This window comes from Zalophus californianus, chromosome 7 (assembly GCF_009762305.2).
Source record: "Zalophus californianus isolate mZalCal1 chromosome 7, mZalCal1.pri.v2, whole genome shotgun sequence".
NCBI classification, from domain to species: Eukaryota; Metazoa; Chordata; class Mammalia; order Carnivora; family Otariidae; genus Zalophus; species Zalophus californianus.
In genome coordinates, this window is record NC_045601.1 from 12,353,436 (window position 1) to 12,376,009 (window position 22,574).

The 22,574-nt window shown below is 38.0% G+C and overlaps 2 protein-coding genes across 3 annotated transcripts in view; one reads left to right on the forward strand and one right to left on the reverse strand.

Moving 5' to 3' along the window:
• The window catches only part of TFB1M (transcription factor B1, mitochondrial), a 66,472-nt gene that overhangs the window by 34,286 nt on the left and 9,612 nt on the right, over nt 1-22,574 (forward strand). The window contains exon 5 of the mRNA XM_027602353.1: nt 1,739-1,858. Coding sequence (XP_027458154.1) covers nt 1,739-1,858 — 120 coding nt within the window. The remainder of the gene's footprint in view (nt 1-1,738; nt 1,859-22,574) is intronic.
• The window catches only part of CLDN20 (claudin 20), a 15,237-nt gene continuing 6,044 nt past the window's right edge, over nt 13,382-22,574 (reverse strand). The window contains exons 3-5 of one of the 2 annotated variants that reach the window (XM_027602354.1): nt 22,227-22,384; nt 18,138-18,366; nt 13,382-15,126 (exon numbers count right to left, since the gene is read on the reverse strand). In XM_027602354.1, coding sequence (XP_027458155.1) covers nt 14,363-15,022 — 660 coding nt within the window. In that variant the 5' untranslated portion in view covers nt 15,023-15,126; nt 18,138-18,366; nt 22,227-22,384 and the 3' untranslated portion in view covers nt 13,382-14,362. Of the gene's footprint in view, nt 15,127-18,137; nt 18,367-22,226; nt 22,421-22,574 lie in introns of those variants that run through there. The other variant, XM_027602355.1, reaches the window with a different exon arrangement.

The following is a 22,574-nucleotide window of genomic DNA, read 5'->3' on the forward strand; positions in this document are numbered from 1 at the left end:
TCTTACCATATTTTCTATTGTTTGTTTTTTGACAATGTGTAGGAGTTTCTTCGATGTTCTGAACACTAATCCTTTGTCAGGAGTTTCAAATATCTTCTCTCAGTCTGTGACTTATGTTTGTACTGTTTTTATTATACAGAAGTTTTAAATTTTAATAGAGCAAAATATCAGTCTTTTATGGCTTCTACTTTTGCATCTTTAAGAAATTTTTCCCTACCGTGGGGTCATAAATACTTATTTTTTTATTATGTTAGTCACCATACATTACATCATTAGTTTTTGATGTAGTGTTCCATGATTCATTGTGTATAACATCCAGTGCTCCATTCAATACGTGCCCTTCTTAATACCCATCATCAGGCTAACCCATCCCCCCACCCCCCTCCCCTCTAAACCCCTCAGTTTGTTTCTCAGAATCCATAGTCTCTCATGGCTCGCTTCCCCCTCCAATTGCCCCCCCTTACTTTTCCCTTCCTACTATCTTTTTTTTTTTTAACATGTATTATTTGTTTCAGAGATACAGGTCTGTGATTCAACAGTCTTACACAATTCACAGCGCTCACCATAGCACCTACCCTCCCCAGTGTCCATCACCCAGCCACCCCATCCCTCCCACCCCCCACCACTCCAGCAACCCTCAGTTTGTTTCCTGAGATTAAGAATTCCTCATGTCAGTGAGGTCATATGATACATGTCTTTCTCTGACTGACTTATAAATACTTACAAAAATTTTAAAGTTTTGCTTTTTACTTACTGTTAATTCGCTTGGAATTTATTTTTGGTAATGATACAAGATAGGGAGTTCTTCCTGCGGTAGATATACCTACTTATACCAGTATCTCTTATTGAGCGGTCCATCCTTTTCCTGTTAGTGGTTGTTACATCACATCGGTCACATAGCAAATATCCACATGTGCTTGGGTCTAAGACCTTTGTTCCATTGGTGTGTTTGTCTATGCCTGTAGCAATACCATACTGCCTTAATTTTGATATCTGCTATAGTGAGTCTGCCCCAACCCTCCTCATATTATTGATGTTCTTCAGGAGCTTCCTGGCTATTCCTGGCCCTTGGCTTTTCCATATAAGATTTTATGGAATTTAATTTAAAGGTCTTTAAAAAATTTTTTTTGAGATTTTGGTTGAAATTGCATTGCATTTATGAGTTAATTTAGATATACCTAATTTTAAAATTAAAGTGTTTGGGTTCTTAAAAGAATGAATTCCTGGTTTTTGCAAAAATCAGTTCTCCAAAACAGTTCTCCAAGAGTTCTGAATATTCAAGGTTTTATTACACTTAAAGAAAAGTGCACCATTGAAAATGTTCCTTCATAGATTTTTGGTAATTCATAAAATGAAATAAGCATCTTTAGTTCTTAATTATGCTTGCTAATTTCTTCACTCATCAAATATATATTGATGACTTGTTTCGTATAGGACCTTCTTCTACAGAATATAATAGGGCTTTGAAAATCCCCAACATGCAATGGTAAGGAAGTTTTCTTATTTGGTTTCTGAGTGTATTATATAGGATATAATTCACACTTCTTAGATGTACTTCAATTGATATTGGAGGATAATGTTCCTCGTGCTTCCTGTGTATCATGTGTCAGATAGCCTGTGCTTTTAAAATTTATCTCAAAACTCCACCTAGTGTCCATAGGTAATAGAATATTGACTGCATTCCATCTGATCAGACTGAATTAATTATTTGCTAAAATTTCTTTTTGTCCTTTCGTAGAGACTGACAGCCAATACAGGAAGCAAACAGCGTAGTCGCCTTTCTGTTATGGCCCAGTACCTCTGCAGTGTTCAGCACATCTTGACAATTCCGGGTCAGGCTTTTGTCCCTAAACCAGAGGTAAGTTTCTGTTTATTTGTAAATCTTTGCTCATCTGAGGATGTGCCGTAAGAAATGATCTCTAGGATTTGATTTTCATTTATATGCAAAATATACTTTATCTCTCCAGAGTAAGAAAATCACAATGTGTGAATAGTTCTTGTCCTAAGTTTTTTCCTCTTTATAGTGACCAAATGTCTAGGTTTATTCATGTTGCCCTGGTGGTGATGATAATATCATCACCTTGTACTCTTCAAAGTTTTCCAGTATAGAAGATAAATTATATGGTCACTTAATCCTCAAAAAAAGAAATCAGTATTTGTTTTGTGATTTCCGAATAGACCTCTAAATCAGGTTACATCAAACATTTTTTATTGTGAATTTTTTTCCACCTTTTTTTTTATTGAAGTACAAGTTAACATCCAGTGTTACATTATGTGCAACATATTGATTAAGCAATTTTATTCATTACTCACTGCTCACACAATAAGTGTAGTCACCATCTGTCATCATACAATATTTTTACAGTATTATTGAGTATATTCCCTATGCTATAGTTTTCATCTTCATGACTAATTTTATAACTAGAAGTTTGTACCTCTTAATCTTATTTTTTTACCCATCTTCCTACCCACTTTCCCTCTGGCAACCACCAGTTTGTTCTCTAATTAAGTCTGGTTTTAGGTTTATTTGTTTTGTTTTTTAGACTCCATATATAATTGAAAGCATGGTATTTGTCTTTCTGTGTTTGACATATTTCACTTAGCATATACACTCTAGGTCCATCCATGTTATCACAGAAGGCAAGATCTCATTCTTTTTTTTTTAAAGATTTATTTATTTATTTGAAAGAGAGAGAATGAGAGAGAAAGAGAATACATGAGAGGGGGGAGGGTCGGAGGGAGAAGCAGACTCCCCGCTGAGCAGGGAGCACGATGCAGGACTCGATCCCGGGACTCCAGGATCATGACCTGAGCCGAAGGCAGTCGCTTAACCAACTGAGCCACCCAGGCACCCCAAGATCTCATTCTTTTTTATGATTAAGTAATATTGTGTGTGTGTATGTTATACATAGTGTGTGTGTGTGTGTGTGTGTGTGTGTGTGTGTGTGTGTGTGTGTGTGTGTGTTATACATACATACCACATCTTCTTTATCCATTCATCTATAAATGGACACTTGGATTGCTTCCATATCTTGACTGTTGTAAATAATGCTGCTATAAACAGGGGTGCATATGTCTTTCTAAATTAGTGTTTTTGTGTTTTTTGGGGTAAGTACCCAGTAGTGGGATTACTGAATCATACCGTATTTCTATTTTTAATTTTTTGAGAAACGTCCAAACTGTTTTCCACAGTGGTTGGTCAATTTACATTTTCACCAACAGTGCATAAGGGTTCCTTATTCTCCACATCCTCACTGACATTTGTTATTTCATGTCTTTTTGATTCTGGTCATTTGAGTAGGTTGCCTTTTTGTTTTATTGATGGTTTCCTTTGCTGTGCAAGAGCTTTTATTTTGGTGTAGTCCTAATAGTTTATTTTTGCTTTTGTTTCCCTTTGCCTCGGGAGACATACCCAGAAAAATGTTGCTATGGCGATGTCAAAGAAATTACTGGCCTATGTTACCTTCTAGGGAAAATGGTATGGTCTCACATTTAGGTCTTTAATCCATTTTAAGTTTATTTTTGTGTACGGTGTAGTGAAGTTTTGAGTTTAATTCTTTTGCATGTAGCTGTCTGGTTTTTCCAGCACCATTTATGGAAGAGACTGTCTTTTCCTCATTGTATGTTCTTGCCTCCTTTGTCAAAGATTAATTGAGTGTATAATGGTGGGTTTATTTCTGGACTCTCTGTTCTGTTCTCTTGACCTATGTGTCTGTTTTTGTGCCAGTACCATACTGTATTGATTGTTGTAGCTTTGTAGTATACTGTGAAATCTGGGATTGTGATACTTCCAGCTTGTTCTTCTTTCTCAAGATTGCTTTGGCTATTGGGGTCTTTTGTGGTTCCATACAAATTTTGGTATTACTTATTCTAGTTCTGTGAAATAATGCTGGTATTTTGGTAGGGATTGCATTGAATCTATAGATAGCTTTGAGTAGTATGGACCTTTTAACAATGTTGGTTCTTCTAATTTGTGAGTATACTCTTTCTATTTGTTTGTGTCCTCTTCAATTTCTTTCATCAGCGTTTCATAGTTTTCAGTATACAGGTGGTCACCTCCTTGTTAAGTCTATTCCTAGGTATGTTATTCTCTTCGGTGCAATTGTAAATGGTATTGGTTTCTTAATTTCTTTCTGCTACTGTGTTTTTGTATAGAAATGCGATAGATTTCTATATATTAATTTTGTATCCTGCTACTTTACTGAATTCATTTATCAGTTCTGATAGTTTTTTGGTGGAGCCTTTAGGTTTGTCCATATATAATATCATGTCATTTGCAAATAGTGACAGTTTCACTTCTTCCATGCCAATTTGGATGCCTTTTATTTCTTTTTCTTGTCTGATTGCTGCATCTGAGACTTCTAGTACTATGTTGAATAAAAGTGATGAGAGTGGACATCCTTGTGTTGTTCCTGAACTTAGAGGAAAAGCTCTGTTTTTCACCATTAACAATGATGTTAGCTGTAAGTTTTTCATATATGGCCTTTATTATGTTGAGGTGTGTTCTTTGTAAACCCACTTTGTTGAGAGTTCTCATGAATGGATGTATTTTGTCAAATGCTCTTTCTGCATTTATTGAGATGATCGTATGGTTTTATCCTTTGTCTTATTAATGTGATGTATCGTACTGACTGACTTGCAAATTCTGAACTACCCTTGCCATTTCTGGATCAGTCCTACCTGATTGAGGTGAATGTTTTTTAAATGTATTGTCGAATTTGGTTTGCTAAAACTTTGTGAGGATCTTTGCGTCTTTGTTCATCAGAGATATTAGCCTATAGTTTTCCCTTTTTTGTAGTGTCTTTGACTGGTTTGGGTATCAGGGTAATGTTGGCCTTGTAGAATGAATTTGGAAGTTTTCATTACTCTTCTGTTTTTTGGAGTGGTTTAAGAAGACTAACTATTAACTCTTGAAATGTTTGGTAGAGTTCACCTGTAGAGCCATCTGGTCCTGGACCTCTGTTCATTGTTGAATTGATTACTGATTCAATTGTGTTATTAATAGTCTGTCCAAATTTTCTATTTCTTCATGATTCAGTTTTGGAAGATTATATGTTCTCTAGGAATTCGTCCATTTCTTCTAAGTTGTCCAATTTGTTGGCATATAATTTTTCATAATATTCTTTTGTAATCCTTTGTATTTCTGTGGTATTATTTTTTCTCCTCCATTTCTGATTTTATTTGAGGCCTTTTTTTTTTGATGAATCTGGCTAAAGGTTTATCAATTTTATCTTTTCAAAGGATCAGCTCTTGTTTTTGTTGATCTCTTCTATTTTTTTTTTAGCCTTTATTTTATTTGTTTCTGCTCCAATCTTTATTATTTCCTTCCTTCTGCTAGCTTTGGGCTTTATTTGTTCTGCTTTTTTGTTTTAGGTGTATGGTTAGTTTGGGGTTTTTTTGAGATTTGTCTTGTTTCTTGAAGTAGGTCTGTGTTGCTATAAACCACTCTTAGTACTGCTTTTGCTGCATCCCAAAGATTTTGAACTGATGTTTTCATTTTCATTTGTTTCATGTATTTTTTCTCTTTGATTTCTTGGTTGACTCATTCATTGTTTAGTAGCATGTTGTTTAGCCTCCATATATTTGTGTTCTTTCTACGTATTTTGCTGTAATTGATTTCTAGTTTTATACTGTTGTGGTTGAAAAAGATGCTCAATATGATTTTACTCTTACTGGAATTTGAATGTTCCTAGTTATGAGAACTTGGTCAGGTTAATAGGTGTGCCCAACGTAGGCAGGTTAGATGGGGCTGGTCCACCAGGTGAACATGGGGGAGGGGCATGCAGTGCTAGCTGGACAGGTGGAGAGTGTTCGTGCTGCTTCCCACAAATGTCCAGCTATCTAGGCTGAGAAAGAGAGGAAATGTTGTCTGCCAGCACTTTTGTTCTCGGAGAGATTTTTTAAAGATCCTTGCCCCACTAGTGCACATTTTGAGATTAGTAAGTAAATCTCCTTTATGTATACCATAGTCACTTTTCAAACTGCTGGTTTTGTGCTGTGTCTTGAGGGAGTTATTTATTATGCTGGCTTTTTAAAGGTGGGGACTCAGTTTCATCCGCCCTCTTGCTCTCCTGGAGTTAATCCCCCTAAGTACCCTAAGTTAAGCCTCACTGGTTTTCAAAGCCAGTTGTAGTGGATACTTGTCTTCCCAGTGCCTGGGGTGCCTGGTGTTGGGTCCAATCCTCTTGCTTCTCTGTGCTTGTGTTGTCCCTCTCGTTGTGGTTAGTCTCACTGGGGGTTTGGTTCCCAACTGTATCTCTGATCCTCCTCCCCTTTCCAGTGTTGCATCCTCTCTCTGATTCACTGGAAGGTCTGTTCTCCCGGTCTTCAGGTCATTTTTAGCACAGATGTAGCTGTTAACTTGGTGTGTCCGTGGGATTAGGTGAGCTCAGGATCCTCCTACTCCACCGTCTTCTTCCAGTCCTCCTTTTTCCCCTTTTTTGAAAGCTCCTATTTTGGCAGTGTTACTTGTGATTAATCATCTGTGTAAAATAGTTGGATATTAAACTAGGCTGTTAGTATTATATGCTAATTACAGAAGAGTGTTAATTACGAAGTTTCTCTGCCAAAAATAAAAATCAGTATAGTAGTATCTATTTTAGCAAAACTACTACTGGATGAGTCACTATAGGACATATATTATAAGAATTCATCTATTATTTTGTCAAATGTGTATTGAGCAGCTACTGCATGTAAAGGCATGGACTTAGGCAGAGTGGGACTGGGAGGGCCTAGTCCAACATGGAGTCTGCCTTCAGGGAGTTTATAGCTGGTGAGGAACAGATGTCCCCTTGTTTGCTGAAACTCTCCAGAATAAAGTCTTGTAAGTTTCCCTTACGTCATTTGAGATTTATTAAGGAAAGTAGATAGCATTAAAAAATTATATAATGTGGTTTTTTAGATTTAGTTAGATACAGATTATATATTTAGAATGGGGTCTCAAACAATAGTGTTAGACCTACTTGTATAACTTAAAGCATGGCCTGGGAAGTCTCCATATTCTCTGCTACCACCTTCCACTTCCTCTGCCATGTTGTCCACCACAATTAGCTGAGCTTTTGGGTGACTATAGGAATTCAGTCCATCTTCCACTTATATAACAGTTTTCAGCTTTTTCTGAGTCAGGCTCAGAGCACTCCTTCTCAGTTACCACCTCCATCCAGCATCTCAAGGTTTCAGACATTATAAATGACTTTTTCCAAAATAAGAGACCCTATTAAGATCCTAGATTGAATTCGATGACTGGAGGTGTCTTATAGGCCATCATCAGACTTAACATATTTGTGCTTTCAGGTATTTTCTGTCCTAGAACAGGTGGCCATTGTAATGAAGAAAACCAGTTGACCATATCAGCTTTTTTTCTTCTTGTAATGCACATATGTGTGTATATAATATTTTGAATAGTGTCAGACCCAAATATATCAGAAACCAAGATCTTTACTTTTAGGCTTTTATAGTTAGGGTTATTACCATAATCTAGAGTCTTTAAGCTGTTTAAATTTTACCAAGGATTTCTTAAGGTGGATTTTTAGAATATTTTTAGTGGAAAGTTTCTCTTTGTTTTCGTTACCTAGTTGAGGGCATTTGGTGGTGTGTAGAGGTTGTTACCAACCTTATCTTTGATTTTGGAGTAAGATACACATGTAGTTAGTTGATTAAATGTTCTATCCCCTAGGATTAAGGCCTCATGAAAATACTTAACTATTTGGGAAAAAAAACTAGCTGTATTTTCGGTTCACATTACTGAGGGATGTTTGCTTTTTGGCAAATTAAGCATATTCAAGCAATTTTCTTTACATGCTTTTCATCATGTTGTAAATATTACATGCTGGGAATTTATTTGTAATCTAGGAAAGCAGTTACCAAGGAGGAGAGAGAATGTATTATGATAAAGCAAAACAATAAATCAAATGATTAAATTTTGCTTCTACAAGAATTCCTTGCTGCTCCGAAGTAGTTTTACCATATTAGAGCAGATCAGGAATACTCTGAGTTTCCAGAAAATATTTGACTGATAGTTGTATTGAGCAAATTTTTAAAAATTTTGTTTTCTTAAGTAAGAATGGGGAAGAATTTTATAGAGAAGATAAAATAACAGTACAAGACTATCCCTTTGGCTAAAGCTTTCTAAACACAGGAGGAGAAAGTCATAAACACAAATAAACACAATACAAGTAAAATATGCTAAATGCTAAAATAGAGGTACAAGCAGGTTCATTGGGGAATTGAGAGAGGGAGGTTAATTCTCTATAGATGTTCAAAGAAACTCACTAAAATTCAGTACTTACTCTCAACCCATCCTGAGAATTAGATGTGAACACTTCTTTTGTGGTATTTCAAGAACTTATTTATAACCACTTAGGATCTTTCCTGTGAGAATCTGTAATCCCCTCTGCTTATTAAGGTCTTTAGACTAACTTGTAATCAAGCTTTAATGGCAGAACTTTTACTTTCATGGAACTGTAACAATCCTGTCCTGGCTAGTTGACCTAAATTCTTGCCAAACTTGTTACTCTCATTAACTTCTCTAGTACTGTCCCCAAAATTTGAACCCCAAATTCTTTTCTGTCTACAGAAAATGCAGCCTCTTAGAGTCATAAAATTAGATTATTTGGCTTACTCTAGTGTGCCCTAATCTCCTAGAGTTTGTAGTATATAGAGTTTAAGTTAGAGTTTTAAAATTTTGTATTTCCATTTCACTTCTGAGTTAAATTATTTTACCAGTGACAAGACCAAAATATTTCTTTTTGCAGAGCAAATTCATGACTAAAAATGCTCCCGTGAGCAAATAAAACTTGTTTCAAGCTGACATCTCTAGACCCCTTTTAATCCACATATTTCTGGGGTTCTACAGTAAATTTTTAAGCTGATGTTCACATTACTGAAGTTTGAGAACTACTAAGCTATTAGGTAGAACCTCAAAGTTCTATGCCATTTTTTTTTCTTTTAAAATTGTGGTCAGGGGCTCATAACGTATTTCCAGCAGGAGCGCCTGGGTGGTGCAGTCGGTTAAGCATCCGCCTCTTGGTTTTGGCTCAGCTCGTGATCTCAGGGTCATTATCTCAGCATTGTGAGATTGAGCCCTGAGTCAGGCTCCATGCCCTGCAGAGTCTGCTTGGGACTCTCTCTTACTCTCCCTCTGCCACTCCCTACCATGTGCTCCCTTTCTCTCTCAAAATAAATCTTTAACATATTTCCAACAGAATGGATAGGCTTTAGGTCTAACCACTATACCGTACTCGGACCTAGTAGGTAAGTCATTCACTATAAAAGGAGAATTGCCACAAGCCCTTTTGATTAGCCTGATAGGAGCAGCATACTCTAGTGGAAGAACTAGAAATATTTTAAAGGAATCTAGACTTACTGGAATTCGAATGTTCCTAGTTATGAGAACTTGGTCAGGTTAATAGGTTGAACTTTAATATATCCTGAATTGGGGCAATAATATCACCCTAGAAGGATTGTTTTGAGAAAGAGATAATCAATGTGAAGTAATATGAGTATCTAGCGTTTGGAGGCAGTTAGTGGAAGGTAGCTGTTATGATTATAAGCAAATATTTATGGACTAAATTGGTATATTCTGATATAGTTGTATGGATTTTAATTTTTAAGAGCTTCATATAGTTTATATCTAATTTTGGGTATTAGGAGTACTGCATATGGAGCAAGTTATCCCTAAACCTGGTACAGATTTAAAGCATACTGTCAATATAATTTTAGATGAATTAATGGTGATACACCCATCACGTTATAAAGAAAAGGTCAGGACTTGAGGCATCCATGCCTCACCTTTGAGGATCACATTTCAGAAGCTTTCAGCTATCCTTGCTGACTGACAGCTATCGAGGCCTTGACTCCTATGTGCAATAATCTTGATCTTAGTAAAATGGGTGGATTCACATAAGAAAGCCATTTTCATGCCTTTGTGTTTTGCAAAATCTGATATTGAGGTTATTTCTATTGTATGTTATCCTGTATTTGCGAATCCTTTGGACATAAGGTCAGAAGACTTAACATTCTTCTGCTTAACTAATATTCTTCTGTGTTAGGTCTGGTTTTGTGGAATCAGAGGTTGAGTTAAGAATTTTTGGGAAAGTGGTGTATTGAGTGCTCTCAGAAGAGTGGTGTGGGAAGCAGGATAAAGCAAGGGGGGAAAAGCTAAGCAGGGATATTGTTCTGCCTGGAGACTAGCTTTAGCCTGATTCCACCGGGTCAAAGGGTGGCGGGGATTAGGAGAGCTCTGGGGCACAAATTGTCCCACAGAGTCAGTCAAGGGAGCAGCCTGTTGTACACCTGTATGGCCAGTCTTTGGCTCTGGCCACCTCCTAGGAGCGGTGGTGCCCTAACCTACCAAGGCAGGCAATTCTAGATCTGTGAGCCATTAGCACTGTGCACTCACAGCAGCTGGGGGGTGGCTGCACAGCCCAGGGGGAGCTTGGGGAAGCACCAGAGTGGCCTCGGTGGGCTCCTACCTATAGACAGAGCTGTCAGATTTCTTGTGTGGCCTTCTGAGCTTTGGTTGCTTAGAAGTTCTAGACTGTTTCATGTTTAATTCCTTTAGTAGCCTTCAACAAGGATTATTTAATAGCATTTTTTCCTCTCTTTGTAACTTTAGTCTTTCACCTTTATTATTTGTATTTACTATGCCAGTAATTTTATTGTAAGTAGTCTCAAATTCTTTCTGAAAGTGGGCAAGTCTAAAATAAAAATAAATGCATAAACTTAAACTGATTTTATAAGTAGAAAATTACCAGTCTTTCTTAAAAATCAAGTTTTGAATAGAAACAGCATATTTACTATTACAATTTATCTTAATACTAGTTATGTTTTAATAACTACTCAAGAATAAAATAAGAAATACTGTAAGTCCAAGGAAGGAACAAAATTGCATTTTTGCTGGCGATACTTTTATGTATCTATAAAGTGCAACGAAGTGAATAAAAAACTTATTGGAGGTAATGAAGAGATATGCAACAGGTTCTGTAAGATTGTAGGCTAGGATACAAATCCTCCAAAGTCAATAAAGTTGATTTATGCTAAAGCCATGTAGCTAAAAATATGGTAATAAAAGGAATGTAATGAGAAAACACTGACTCCAGAATTGAACTTCTGTCTACGTACCCCAGGCTGCTCCTGCCCATATGTATGTAGTGTGCTGACTAATGACCTCCTCACCTGCCCACATCGGGCAGGTATCACTGGGGCGGGGGCGGGGGGCAGGAGGGGGACATGAGGGCAACCCCCTTCACCTTTACTTGCACAACAAGTCACTAGTTACCACCTTCTGACATCACTTACATTTCTCTTAAATCTCTCCATTCCTGTACCCAGTTCTCCTGACTTAACCTGTATCTACATTTTTGCCCAAACTACTAGCTGATTTCTTCAGTCATATGTATATATACATACATATACTTAATATACACACATATCTGCTCCCTAGGTAAAATAAGCATGATATTCTGGGGCTTTCTGGTGTTTCCTTCTTTTGGTTTTATTTTGGTAACTTCTTATTTAAAAAAAAAAAAGTTTAAGTATATTCAAATACATTAGACCAGTGCTTCTCAACCTCATCACTATTGACATTTTCGGCCAGAAAATTCTTTGTTGCCTGGGCTGTCTTGTGCATTGTAGGATATTTAACAGCATTTCTGGCTTCCGCCCACTATATTCCAGTACCACTATCCCAGTTGTGACAACTAGAAATGTCTCCAGGCGCTGCCACATGTCCTCTGCAGGCTCAACCCACCCCCAGTTGGAAACAGCCGGGTTAGACCAGGAACCACCAGGCAGCATCTGTTGCATGCTCCCCCTGCACATGCTGTGTGCACATCATCTCATCTTCACAGCTCCCTGAGTAGGTGTTGTTTTTTATCCTCATTTTCACATGAGCAAACCAAGACTTAGATTCAGTAATATGTACTGTGTAGCCTTGTGCCCTGCGTCACCTTGTACCCACCTGCTCTGACGGTAGTAGAGCCAGGTTCCCTCAGGTTGAATGCCATCTCTCCGTTTACTAGCTGAAGACCTTGGGCAAGTTAGGTAATGGTATTTTTCTGTGTCAGTTCCCCCTGATACTAAGAATAGTACCTACCACCTAGAGTCCTTCTGGGGTTTAAACCAGTCAGTGTTCATACACGAAGGACTGAAATAAGACTGGCAATGCCCTTGTAAGCACTTTTGCAAGTCACTGAGAATACAAAGGTAAAAAAGACACTTGTCTCCCAGTCTAGTTGGAAATGCAATCATGTAAACTAATAATTTGTGATAGAGCATTCTCTGAGAGTACAGAGATGGAAGCAGCAAACTTCTTCAGGGAGTCAGGAATGTGTTCACAAAGGAGGCCCCGTGTGAACCCTGAAGGATGAGTCTGAGCTTGGGCAGGCAAGGGGTGAGTGTGGGAGGATTCCAGGTGGAGGAATGCAGTCGGGGGAAATCCTACAGGGATGGAGGGATTCCAAACCATGTTATCATTGCTATGTCCAGTCTGGAAAAAAATTAGGCCATTTGTATGAAATGGCTGCTTTTCTAGAATTCAAAACATTCCTGTGTCTATTTAAGAAAATATTCCAGAGCTAAGTAAAAATTGTTTTTTGAAGTGTATATATATACTTTCATAGAATATATACACTAAACTTTTAGTATAGGACTATAGGATACATAAGCTGCAAATAAAGCCAGTCACATTAAGCCAAATGAGAGAGCCATATAGGTGTCAAAGAAATCCTGTCACAGTAATTTGCATAAAAATATTTTTATCAGTTATTTTTAGTATGACATTTGTTTAGAAAATACTTTGATTCCTAAAAGAATCATTTTTTTTAAGATTTTATTTATTTGTCAGAGAGAGCTACAGAGAGAGAGCGCACCAGCAGGGGGAGGGGCAGGCAGAGAAAGAAACAGACTCCCTGCTGAGCAAGGATTCCGATGCAGAACTCGATCCCAGGACCCTGGAATCATGACCTGAGCCAAAGGCAGACGCTTAACTGACTGAGCCACCCAGGTGTCCCAGGAATCCATACTTTAAACAATCATTTAAACTTCTGTTTAAATAAGTCTTTTCCTAATTCCCATATGAAATAGTACCTTTTCATTTTAGCTATTCTATTAATAGCTAATGACATTGTTGCAGAAGAGAATGAGTAAACTAAGTATAAAGTACTTTAGTCTCTACTTCTATAGGCACAAATGAAAAATATGTACTCACATAAAAGATATTCTTCCCACTTCCCGAGTTATTGTACAAAGAAATAGTCCTTTTCCCCCTTTACCATTATATGGTGAGCAATGACTAAGTTTAAATTACATGAATTATTAGAAACAATGTGCAATGTCCCCTTTACATGTTAGAAAATCCAGTTTTTATTTTCTTAAGATATTTGAATTACATATCATAATTTAACTTAATTTTTAAAAACATACTTTGTCTTTCTATTAACTAACTGAAGCAGTTCATTTATAAGAGAACAGCAATGTTTAACATGAATCAAACTTGAGAACAAAAATGACAACTTAAAAGGAACTTTCATCATCCAGCTAGTAATCAATGAGAGGTTAAAGGAGAGGGTAGTGGAGGGACCTGAGTTGTTGTAGGATAAACGAACTTAATCTGGAGCATCCTCTTGCTAGCCGCAGAAGAAGGCACCTCTTGAGCACTCTAAAGCAAACTGTTTTTATTCTCACTTATTTTGTACCTAAGGCTTTCAAGTCCCGGAGATTTCGGTGTGCATTTAGTTTGGTTTGGTTTTGCTTTGCTGTGGTAGCATTTACCAATTTCTTTTCTTTTGTTCTGCCTACCTAATCTTTGAATATCATATTGTTGGCTCTCATATGTGTACATAGATGTTTCTAAAATGAAAAAAGAAGCAGGGAAGTCATAGTAGGTAGGAACTTGGGGAGGCTGGTTTGGGCAACATCGAAGAGAGGTGGACATCTCTTCTTTCCCTTAGGTTCAAACAGTGGGGCTTGAAAACATAAGCAAGCCACTGTGGTGTCGCAGACAGATAGCAAAAGCAGATGATACCCTAGATCAACACCAGAGAAAGATGCTTTGTATACTTGGCAATTTAGTTCTTTTATAAAATCCAATTAAGTAACAACCCAGAAGATATATCAACAGTTTATCTTAAAAGGGGAAAAAAAAAAGCCATCAATTAATTGCCTTAATATAACAGAACCTCTCTCAATTATAAACCTCTAGATAAAACATGAAAATAGTAATGGAAAAATAATCTTAAAACAGATATATAATTGTACACAATAGTTTGTCGGCATTTTAAGTGACCCCCATTTATATTTTTTCTCCAAAATCGACAAAAGTCACAGCAGGCACCTGAAAATTCCATACTCATTACACAGTTATTTACACGTAATCTTTCAGGTTGTATGCTGAATTGCCCTCTGGTTGTGTGGTGGAGATTTGCTGCTGCTTGGGTTGATAGAGCCAAGCTTCTGGATTCTTTTCAATGCAGGAAATGCAGAAAATCATGCCAGAGATAAACAGCAATACAGCCGAAATGAATCCAATATAGACGGCTCCTCCAGGTTCATGTTTGTTGCTTTCTGGAACTGTCAGATCCAGAAAGTTTGCTATGATCTCCTTCGTGTACCACACTGTTGGTATCAAACCAGAGATCCCCGCAGACATGAAACAGATGCCTCCGGCAAAAGAAGCATAACTCTTTGTTTCTCTGTCCCCTCCTAAGCGAGTGCATTTCATCCCTACTGTAGAAGTGCAGATCCCCAAAGCAGACAGGACACATGCCAGAACCATGGTGGCCCGTGCAGCCTGCACGTGGATGGGGAGGGACAGAATGGAGTACTTCAGGGTGCAGCTGAACATCCCGGTGCTGTACCATGTGCAGTCCATCCACAGCCCTTGCAGCTGCACAATGGCCGTTATGATGTTGGAGCCCGAGTCCACATTCACCTTCCAGTTAGGCAGCAGAGTGGCTGTGAGCACTCCAGAGACTCCAGATAAGGCCAGGATGAAAGCAAGGAGCTGGAGCCCAGCTGACGCCATGACATCACCTTTATCTTTGCCCACCGTTACCCGGTATTTGATGATGATGGCCCTTGATCAAGATTGTAGCTCTATCTCTGCAGCAGGGAACCAAGTAACAAAGGCTAGGGAAAGAAGACAAATCAGGATTCAAAGAAAGCATGAACAAAAAAGGCTTCCATATCCATGTACAGTGGAAGCAAAGAACACATTTGAATAGACCCCACAGTAGATGAGGACACTGTAGCCCAGGAGAAAAGCTCATACCAGGCCCTCAAAGGTTGCTGTTCTCCTGAGTGTGTGTGGGTGGGTGGTGCCTGATGCATGGCATAGAGAAAAGAGCTGTCCGCTTATTCTTTTTAAAACTTAAACTATGCCGAAGTTGTCTATAATGTGGGCAGTGGGCCTTATTAGGAGATTTTGACCTATCAGATTCCAGTTGGATGATCTAGTAAGAATTTTAATAGCATTAAAGGTTTTTAAAACTTTCTTTTCTTCCTTATTATCTATGGAGTATTTTAGTTAGAAACAGTGTTGAAGCCCACTTCTTAAAAATGATTTATAAATACATAGTGGAGAAGTTTTAAGTATTCAAAAAATGATTTTATTAAAAAAAAATTTAAGCACTCACCATGTGCCAGACATGTGACCCAAGTGAACTGTTTAAGGAGGAAAGGAAATTTGTGGAAAGAAGGTAAAGCCATAGGCATGATTATCCCTGATTTCCAGTTAATGAACTCTTGCAAAATCCTTATCTAGGTTAGCACTCGTTTCACTTCAGGTACAAGATACTCGAAACTGGAACAATGAAGCCTCTGTCTTTTGCTTATGAGAATGTGAGATCCTGTCTGGTTGGGACCAGAATCCTACCCTGACCCAAATGAAGCAGTCTCCTGCAAAACTGGTTATTCAGACGGATTCAGAAGTAGTGACACTGAATCTTGAAAGTACATGCCAGAAATAACCACATCATTAGTTGTATATGAAAGGATACCAAAAATAATTTAACATTTTTTTCTTCCCTTTTTTCTTTCTTTAAGAGAGAAAAAATTGCACCAAATCTGTGGCTTGGCTGTGCTTTAATCTGGCAGTGCTCTCTGCCTTGAAAGAAATAACAACAGTTTCTGAAATACAGTAATAACAGCTTTTTTGTTTCTGCACTAATTTTTGAGTGATGTATTAAGACACCATGGCTCTACCATGATTCGTATGTATTTCACAAAAGGCAGTAGGGGCTCTGAATGCGAAACACTGGGGTCAACTCTTAGCCCTCCAGAACGTTTCTGTGCCTTAGTATCCTCTTCTGGAAAATGGGGAGGATTATTGTATATATATCAAAGAGTTAAATGCATTTTAAGGGCTTAGAACAATATCTAACACATAGGAAGTACTCCACAAATTATAACTGACACTTACTAGTATGTTTGTTTTATGTCATGCGACAATTGATACTTATTGGCATTTGAAATTTTTCTCTTTCATTGAGCTAATTTATTTTCATAGAATCTTAGGGCTGAAAGAAACTGTAGATACAACTTTGTGCATCATCATTTTTTTCCAATTAGGAAGGACACAGAGGTGGTAAATCACCCTGTGCCACACAGGTCTCAGCAGCAGTGTCCTGCTCTCCCCCCCCCTCCCCACCTTTACCCCTGGTACATCGTGGTGAGAGCCTCTCCGCGTGCTCCCCGGGAGCAGAGAAAAATGCTGCATCTGGAGGCAGAAAGCACCATTAACTGTCAACTTTGTTCACTCCCTGTCCCACTAAGAAAAACACCACTTGAGAGGGCGTTAGTAGGACACATGGCTTAGCCTCACAGACTTACCCAAGGAGGTTGATGGCTGGCTTCTGTAAAATATCTGAAGTAATACTAATCCATGCCTGTATTAAGAGTCCATACTTAACATAGTTAGAACGCTGGTTCTCTAAGAAGTTAAATCCTGGGCTGTCTAAATTCCTTTGTTCTATTTTTGTTTGCAGTCTTAAAATGTGACAATTTTAGGGGAGTGTTTTCCTGAAATTTTAAATTCTTAAGTATCAGACTTATATACACATCAGAGTACTTAGGCTTTGTGTGGAACCATACAGTTCATTTCTTTCTGTTTTCCAAATTTCTTTTCATATCTGAGACCAAAATAGAACAGAAGTTAAAGATTCTAGAAGAAAATGAAACATGTTTATAGTTTCATAATAGCTGTTTTCAGGTTTGGGTTTTAACATTTCAGACTCCAGCCAGTTCACTAAATTACTGCCTTCCCAGACCATTTTCAGCTTAGGGTTTCCTCAAAGTCAAGATTGCTGTTACCATTCTCTAAGAGCATCTCATTTCTCTCTTTATTTTTACTTTGGTTGAGTAACCTTTATGTGTTGATCAGTCTGTGCTCAGCTTCCCAATTATAACCTTTTTCTTCCCATTAACCAATACATTTTATAAATTCAGTGTAATTCAGGCTTGCAGACAGCTTGTTCGTCTTAATTAACAAGTACTGGCAGTGATAAATTACAGACAGCCAAAATCAGCGTAAACAATATGACATTGCATTCAGTTAGCATAGCGCTCACTTACTGTTGAATATTGGATTTTAAATGCTTTCTTCTGCACAGAGAACTTATGCAGAAAGAATTTGTTCTCTACAATGAAGGTCACTATTCTGTTCCTTTGTAAAAATATACTGGCATCTTAGCTATATTGCTGTGAAGTCTTTTCCTTCTCTAGCCACAAGTCTGATACAGTTTGTGGCCTGTTCTCTCAAATTTCTATCTGGTACAGAATAAAAGCATGTTTTGTTTCACTAGTGATGGTGATGGTGGTGATGGTGGTGATGGTGGTGAAATGCTGCAAAAGCAAGAAGAAGCAGTGGGGTCGCAGGTAAAAACTTAGTTCGAAATAGAGAAGTCTCATGGTTCCAGAACACACTGCATACAGAACAGAACCCACGAATGTTAATTTTATCAACTATTTGCCAACAGAAAATCTGGAGTGGATTTCATTAAGTATGTAAAGTCAGTTTTCCAGACAAGATTTATTTATAACAAAACTAATATTTAAAAAACAGATTTACAACTTATAATTCAAGCTACATGATACTTAAAGGTCTGTTTCTGAGCATTATTGAAGCTTCTCATTTTCCATACCTTTTGTCAGTAGCCTTCAATGTCTTAATTCCCCTTTGTCCGTTGTCTTCCAGTGAAGCTGTATGATAAGGAGAAGCCACACACATGAGGCTCATCTCACAGCTTCTGGGTATTAGTGACAAAGCTCCAGCAAGTTAACTTGCAAATAAAGAGCAACATGGAAATCTGAGGTAGAAACTGCGGATGGTGCTAGAAGATAAATACCAGGTTCTCCATCTCATTTTTTGAGCTGTGGGAGAATTAAGAAAGGAGAGGCGGGAAGGGAGGGAGTTGTTGTTACAACAGGATTTGTTGAAACCTGAAAGCTGAAAATGCTTTTGTGTCACTGTATACAGAGGAGGAATTATTTGGGTGCTCACAAAAAGGCTTTCTTTTCCTTTAATGTCATGTTTTAGTCCACAGTTATAATTTATTTTTGAATTTTTATCTGTGTTGGAAGATCTCATTTATTATTTTATGTCCCCAATTAAAGAATGTGGTCTGAAATATTTTTAACTAGATTGTGCTTTCAAATGATAGTTGAGACTATCTTTTTATTCCAGTGCTTGTGACTTCCTTGAAATCAAGAGTCACAAAATCAGTAACTTTCAAAAAAAAAAACATTCAAAAGACAGTTTTTAAAATATATATACATTTTTTTTTAGGGGCACCTGGGTGGCTCAGTCGTTAAGCGTCTGCCTTCGGCTCAGGTCAGGATCCCAGGGTCCTGGGATCGAGTCCTGCATCAGGCTACCTGCTCAGTGGGGAGTCCATTTCTCCCTCTCCCACTCCCCTTGCTTGTGTTCCCTCTCTTGCTGTGTCTCTCTCTCTAATAAATAAATAAAATCTTTAAGATAAATAAAATATATATACATTTTTCTAAATAAAAGAAAACTCAGCAACAATTGACTAGAATCTGACCAGTAAACCTACAAGTATTTGGGGGGGGGGGGGTGTCCTGAAATTTCTTCTGTTATTCCTTCCACTGAGAAAGGTTTCTGAAGTATAACTTAATAAATTAGAACTTCTAGATAATGTTGTGAAGAAATTATACCAAAATGATGTGAGGGAGCATATTAAGTGAAACGGAAATCAAATATTGAGGTCCTAGTACCATGAATAACGATACAGATATTTCATGTCCATCTATTTTGGGTTTGCATTTTATTTTTCTTCACTAATTTTAATTCTACAAGCTATAAATTCATAGCCACTACAGAGAAAGAAGATGATTTTGTAATTGATTTTTTTAAAATTTTCCAAATGTTGATAGCCATATTAGATGTCAGTCATTTCTTTAAAAAGCAGTGAATAAAATACACATTTCAATTATCTGGATTTTTCTAGATTTTGTTTTTGTTGCTTTGTTTTCATCTTTTCTAAGTCTGGCATTTAGCAGTGTATTTTTTCTCTTAGAAATCTAATGCCTGTGGATTTTTTAGCCATAGTGTTGTAATTTTAATATATAAACTTCTATTTCATGGAAATATTTAAACAATTCTTTGTATAAATCCTGGACGAAGTAGAGTTGAATTTCAGGCACTAACAGTAACAGCATTGTTATTTCTGCTATCGCAGAAGAAACCTGCCAGATCCCTTTAGTGCCTCACCTTGCTTTGCTCTCTGCCATGGTTAGTACAGATTCACCTGTGCTGAGGCTTCCTGATGGCAGGTGGAGGGGACAGCCTGCTCCCAACTCTGGCCTCCAGGATAAGGAGGCCTTATTTCTATTTTCAAAACATTTTTGATCATTCTTCTAACTTGATGTGAACACTTACCCAATAAAATATTAACTGCCTCTTTTAGAAAAGCAGACTTCGAAATGCAAATAACTTTCATAAATTACAGACCTTTAATCAAGGTAGAATTCCTTGTATAAAAAAAGGAGATGGAAGAGTAGAGGTTGCTAGAGAAATCGAACTATATTGACCTCAACTGCTTCCACTGTGGACATTAAAGAGAATTAAATCTTTTAAGTCCAGAGACTTCTGTAGATAAATCTTACCTTTACCTTAGTTTCTGCCTCTTCCCTGGCCCTCTCCCCTGCACACCTGAGTGCTGTGTCCGGTGGCCAGTGCCGCGTCACTGATAGACATAGCAGAGCCGTCCTGGACAAGGCAAACTCCTGACCTTCCCCGTAGCACTTCTCATTTTCCCCATGTCCATTCATGGCAAACTCCTCCTTTGATTTGGCAGGTAGGTCCCAGATCTTAAAAACATCCTTGATTCCATACCCAACATCCAAATCATTTTGTTTCTAAACTTCAAAATAGATGAAGAATCCTGCCACCTCTGAGTCCCACTGCTGCTAACTCCCTGGCTGAGGAACCTCACGAGGGCAAGGACTCCTGTATGACTTGTTCGTTGCTGAGTCTCCTGTGACAGGAATGGTGCCTGGCACATAATAGGGGTACAACAGATATTTGTTGAATGAACCCAGAAACTGATTTTGAGCATATAAAATAACACTAAACTATACATTAACTTTGTATGATTAAAAGTATAATTTTGTCCTTTCTAAAGGAGACTGCAATTTTAAGTCATTTTGTAACTCTTTAGTTTTGTCATTTTGGCCTAATAATAATATCTACTGTTTATGAAACTGCTTCCTGTATGCTGGGTACTGTTTGAGGCACTGTGCTACATGATTCTCAAGACAAGCCTGTGAAATAATAGGGATCCTCATTTTACACATGAGAAACTGAGCTCCAGGGAAGTAAAGTGACTTGACTAAGGTTGTGAAATGAGTAAGTAGCAGGAATGGGATTCAGGCCCAGGATATTGTGATTTTTGAAGCCCTTATACACTCATAGCACTTCCCTGCCTCTACTTAGAAAAGAATATACTTCTTTTTTTTCTTTTTCTTTAGATAGAGAACATAAGCAGGGCAAGGAAGGACAGAAGGAGAGGGAAAGAGAATCTTAATCAGCTCCACACCCGGTGTGGAGCCCAACGGACTCAATCCCATGACCCTGAGATCATGACCTGAGCTGACATCAAGAGTCAGACACTTAGCCGACTGAGCCATCCAGGTACCCTGAAAAGAATGTATTTCTAGGTCTTATATTATAACGAGTCATTTCTTTCTGTGGTAGTCTGAATAACTGTGCAAAAAACATAACCCCAACATCTCCATGGCTTCACATAAAAACACTTCTCATGCCAAGTCCGTGACTGACTCTGCAAGAGTAGCTGGCCAGTGACTCAGCATTTAACATGTTTTCATGTAGCTATTTTAAGAAAAAATTACATGTAATTTCCTTAGTGTGTTTTTCTGAGTAATGATAATCTGAAACTCAGACAAGCTTTTTTCTCCGAAAGAACTAATAATTTAACTGAAAATTTTAGAAATCATAACAATACATACTTTTGTATGAGCTTGTTCACCAGATATGAGTTCCTCACCCCTCCCCACACATGAACATCATCTGGCTTTCAAAAAGCCAGAGGCTCAGGCCCCAGCCCCATGGCTCTTATGTCATTGGTCTGGGATGATGCCCACTCACTGTATGTTTAAAATGCTGCCCACTTAATTCCAGTGGAAAGCTGAGGTTCTGATTTTTAAAACACCATGTCTTCTCTTATTTGCTTTCTGTTTAGCCTTAAAAAGATAATGAACGTGGAGGGGCGCCTGGGTAGCTCAGTTGGTTAAGCATCTGCCCTCAGCTCAGATCTTGATCCCGGAGTCCCGGGATCGAGCCCCACATCGGGCTCCCTCTCAGAGGGGAATCTGCTTCTCCCTCTCCCTCTGCTGCTCCCCTTGCTTGTGCTCTCTTTTTCTCTGTCAGATAAGTATATAAAATCTTTAAAAATAATAATGTGCGGAGTAAGGTTAAAGTAGTTACCTATTCTGGTTCCACAAATTTAAAGTGATTGACTTAATCTTAAAATAATGTTCTCTTCAGACCCAGTCTTAGAAAATTAATAGTATCAGCTATGAGGATGATCAGTTCATTATTTTTCTCCATCTTTATGGTCATTTTAGTTTTAAAATAATGCTTTAGGCTAGCCTGAAGACTTTAACTTTTATAATTGGTAGCTTATAGATTAGTTGGTTGTAGTGAGGACTTTGTTAAAAATGAAGATGATGGGGATGCCTGGGTGGCTCACTTGGTTGAGTGTCCAACTCTTGGTTTCGGCTCAGGTCGTGAACTCAGGGTCGTGAGATCGAGCCCTGTGTCGGGCTTCATGCTGGGCATGGAGCCTGCTTAAGATTCTCTCTACGTCTCCTTGTGTCTCTCCCCTGCGCATCCGTGTTCACATTCTCTCTGAAAAAAAAAAAAATGAAGATGAATATTCTTTGGTTTACGTGTGTTCTCAAATGTCTGAGAGGCCATCCTAATTCTGTTGATTTTTATCAAGTCTGGTATATGTTTCTGCAGAGTACTCCCCACCCCCCACCACCCTTATCCACAGGTGATATGTTCTGAGAACCCCAGTGGATGCTAAAACTGCAGA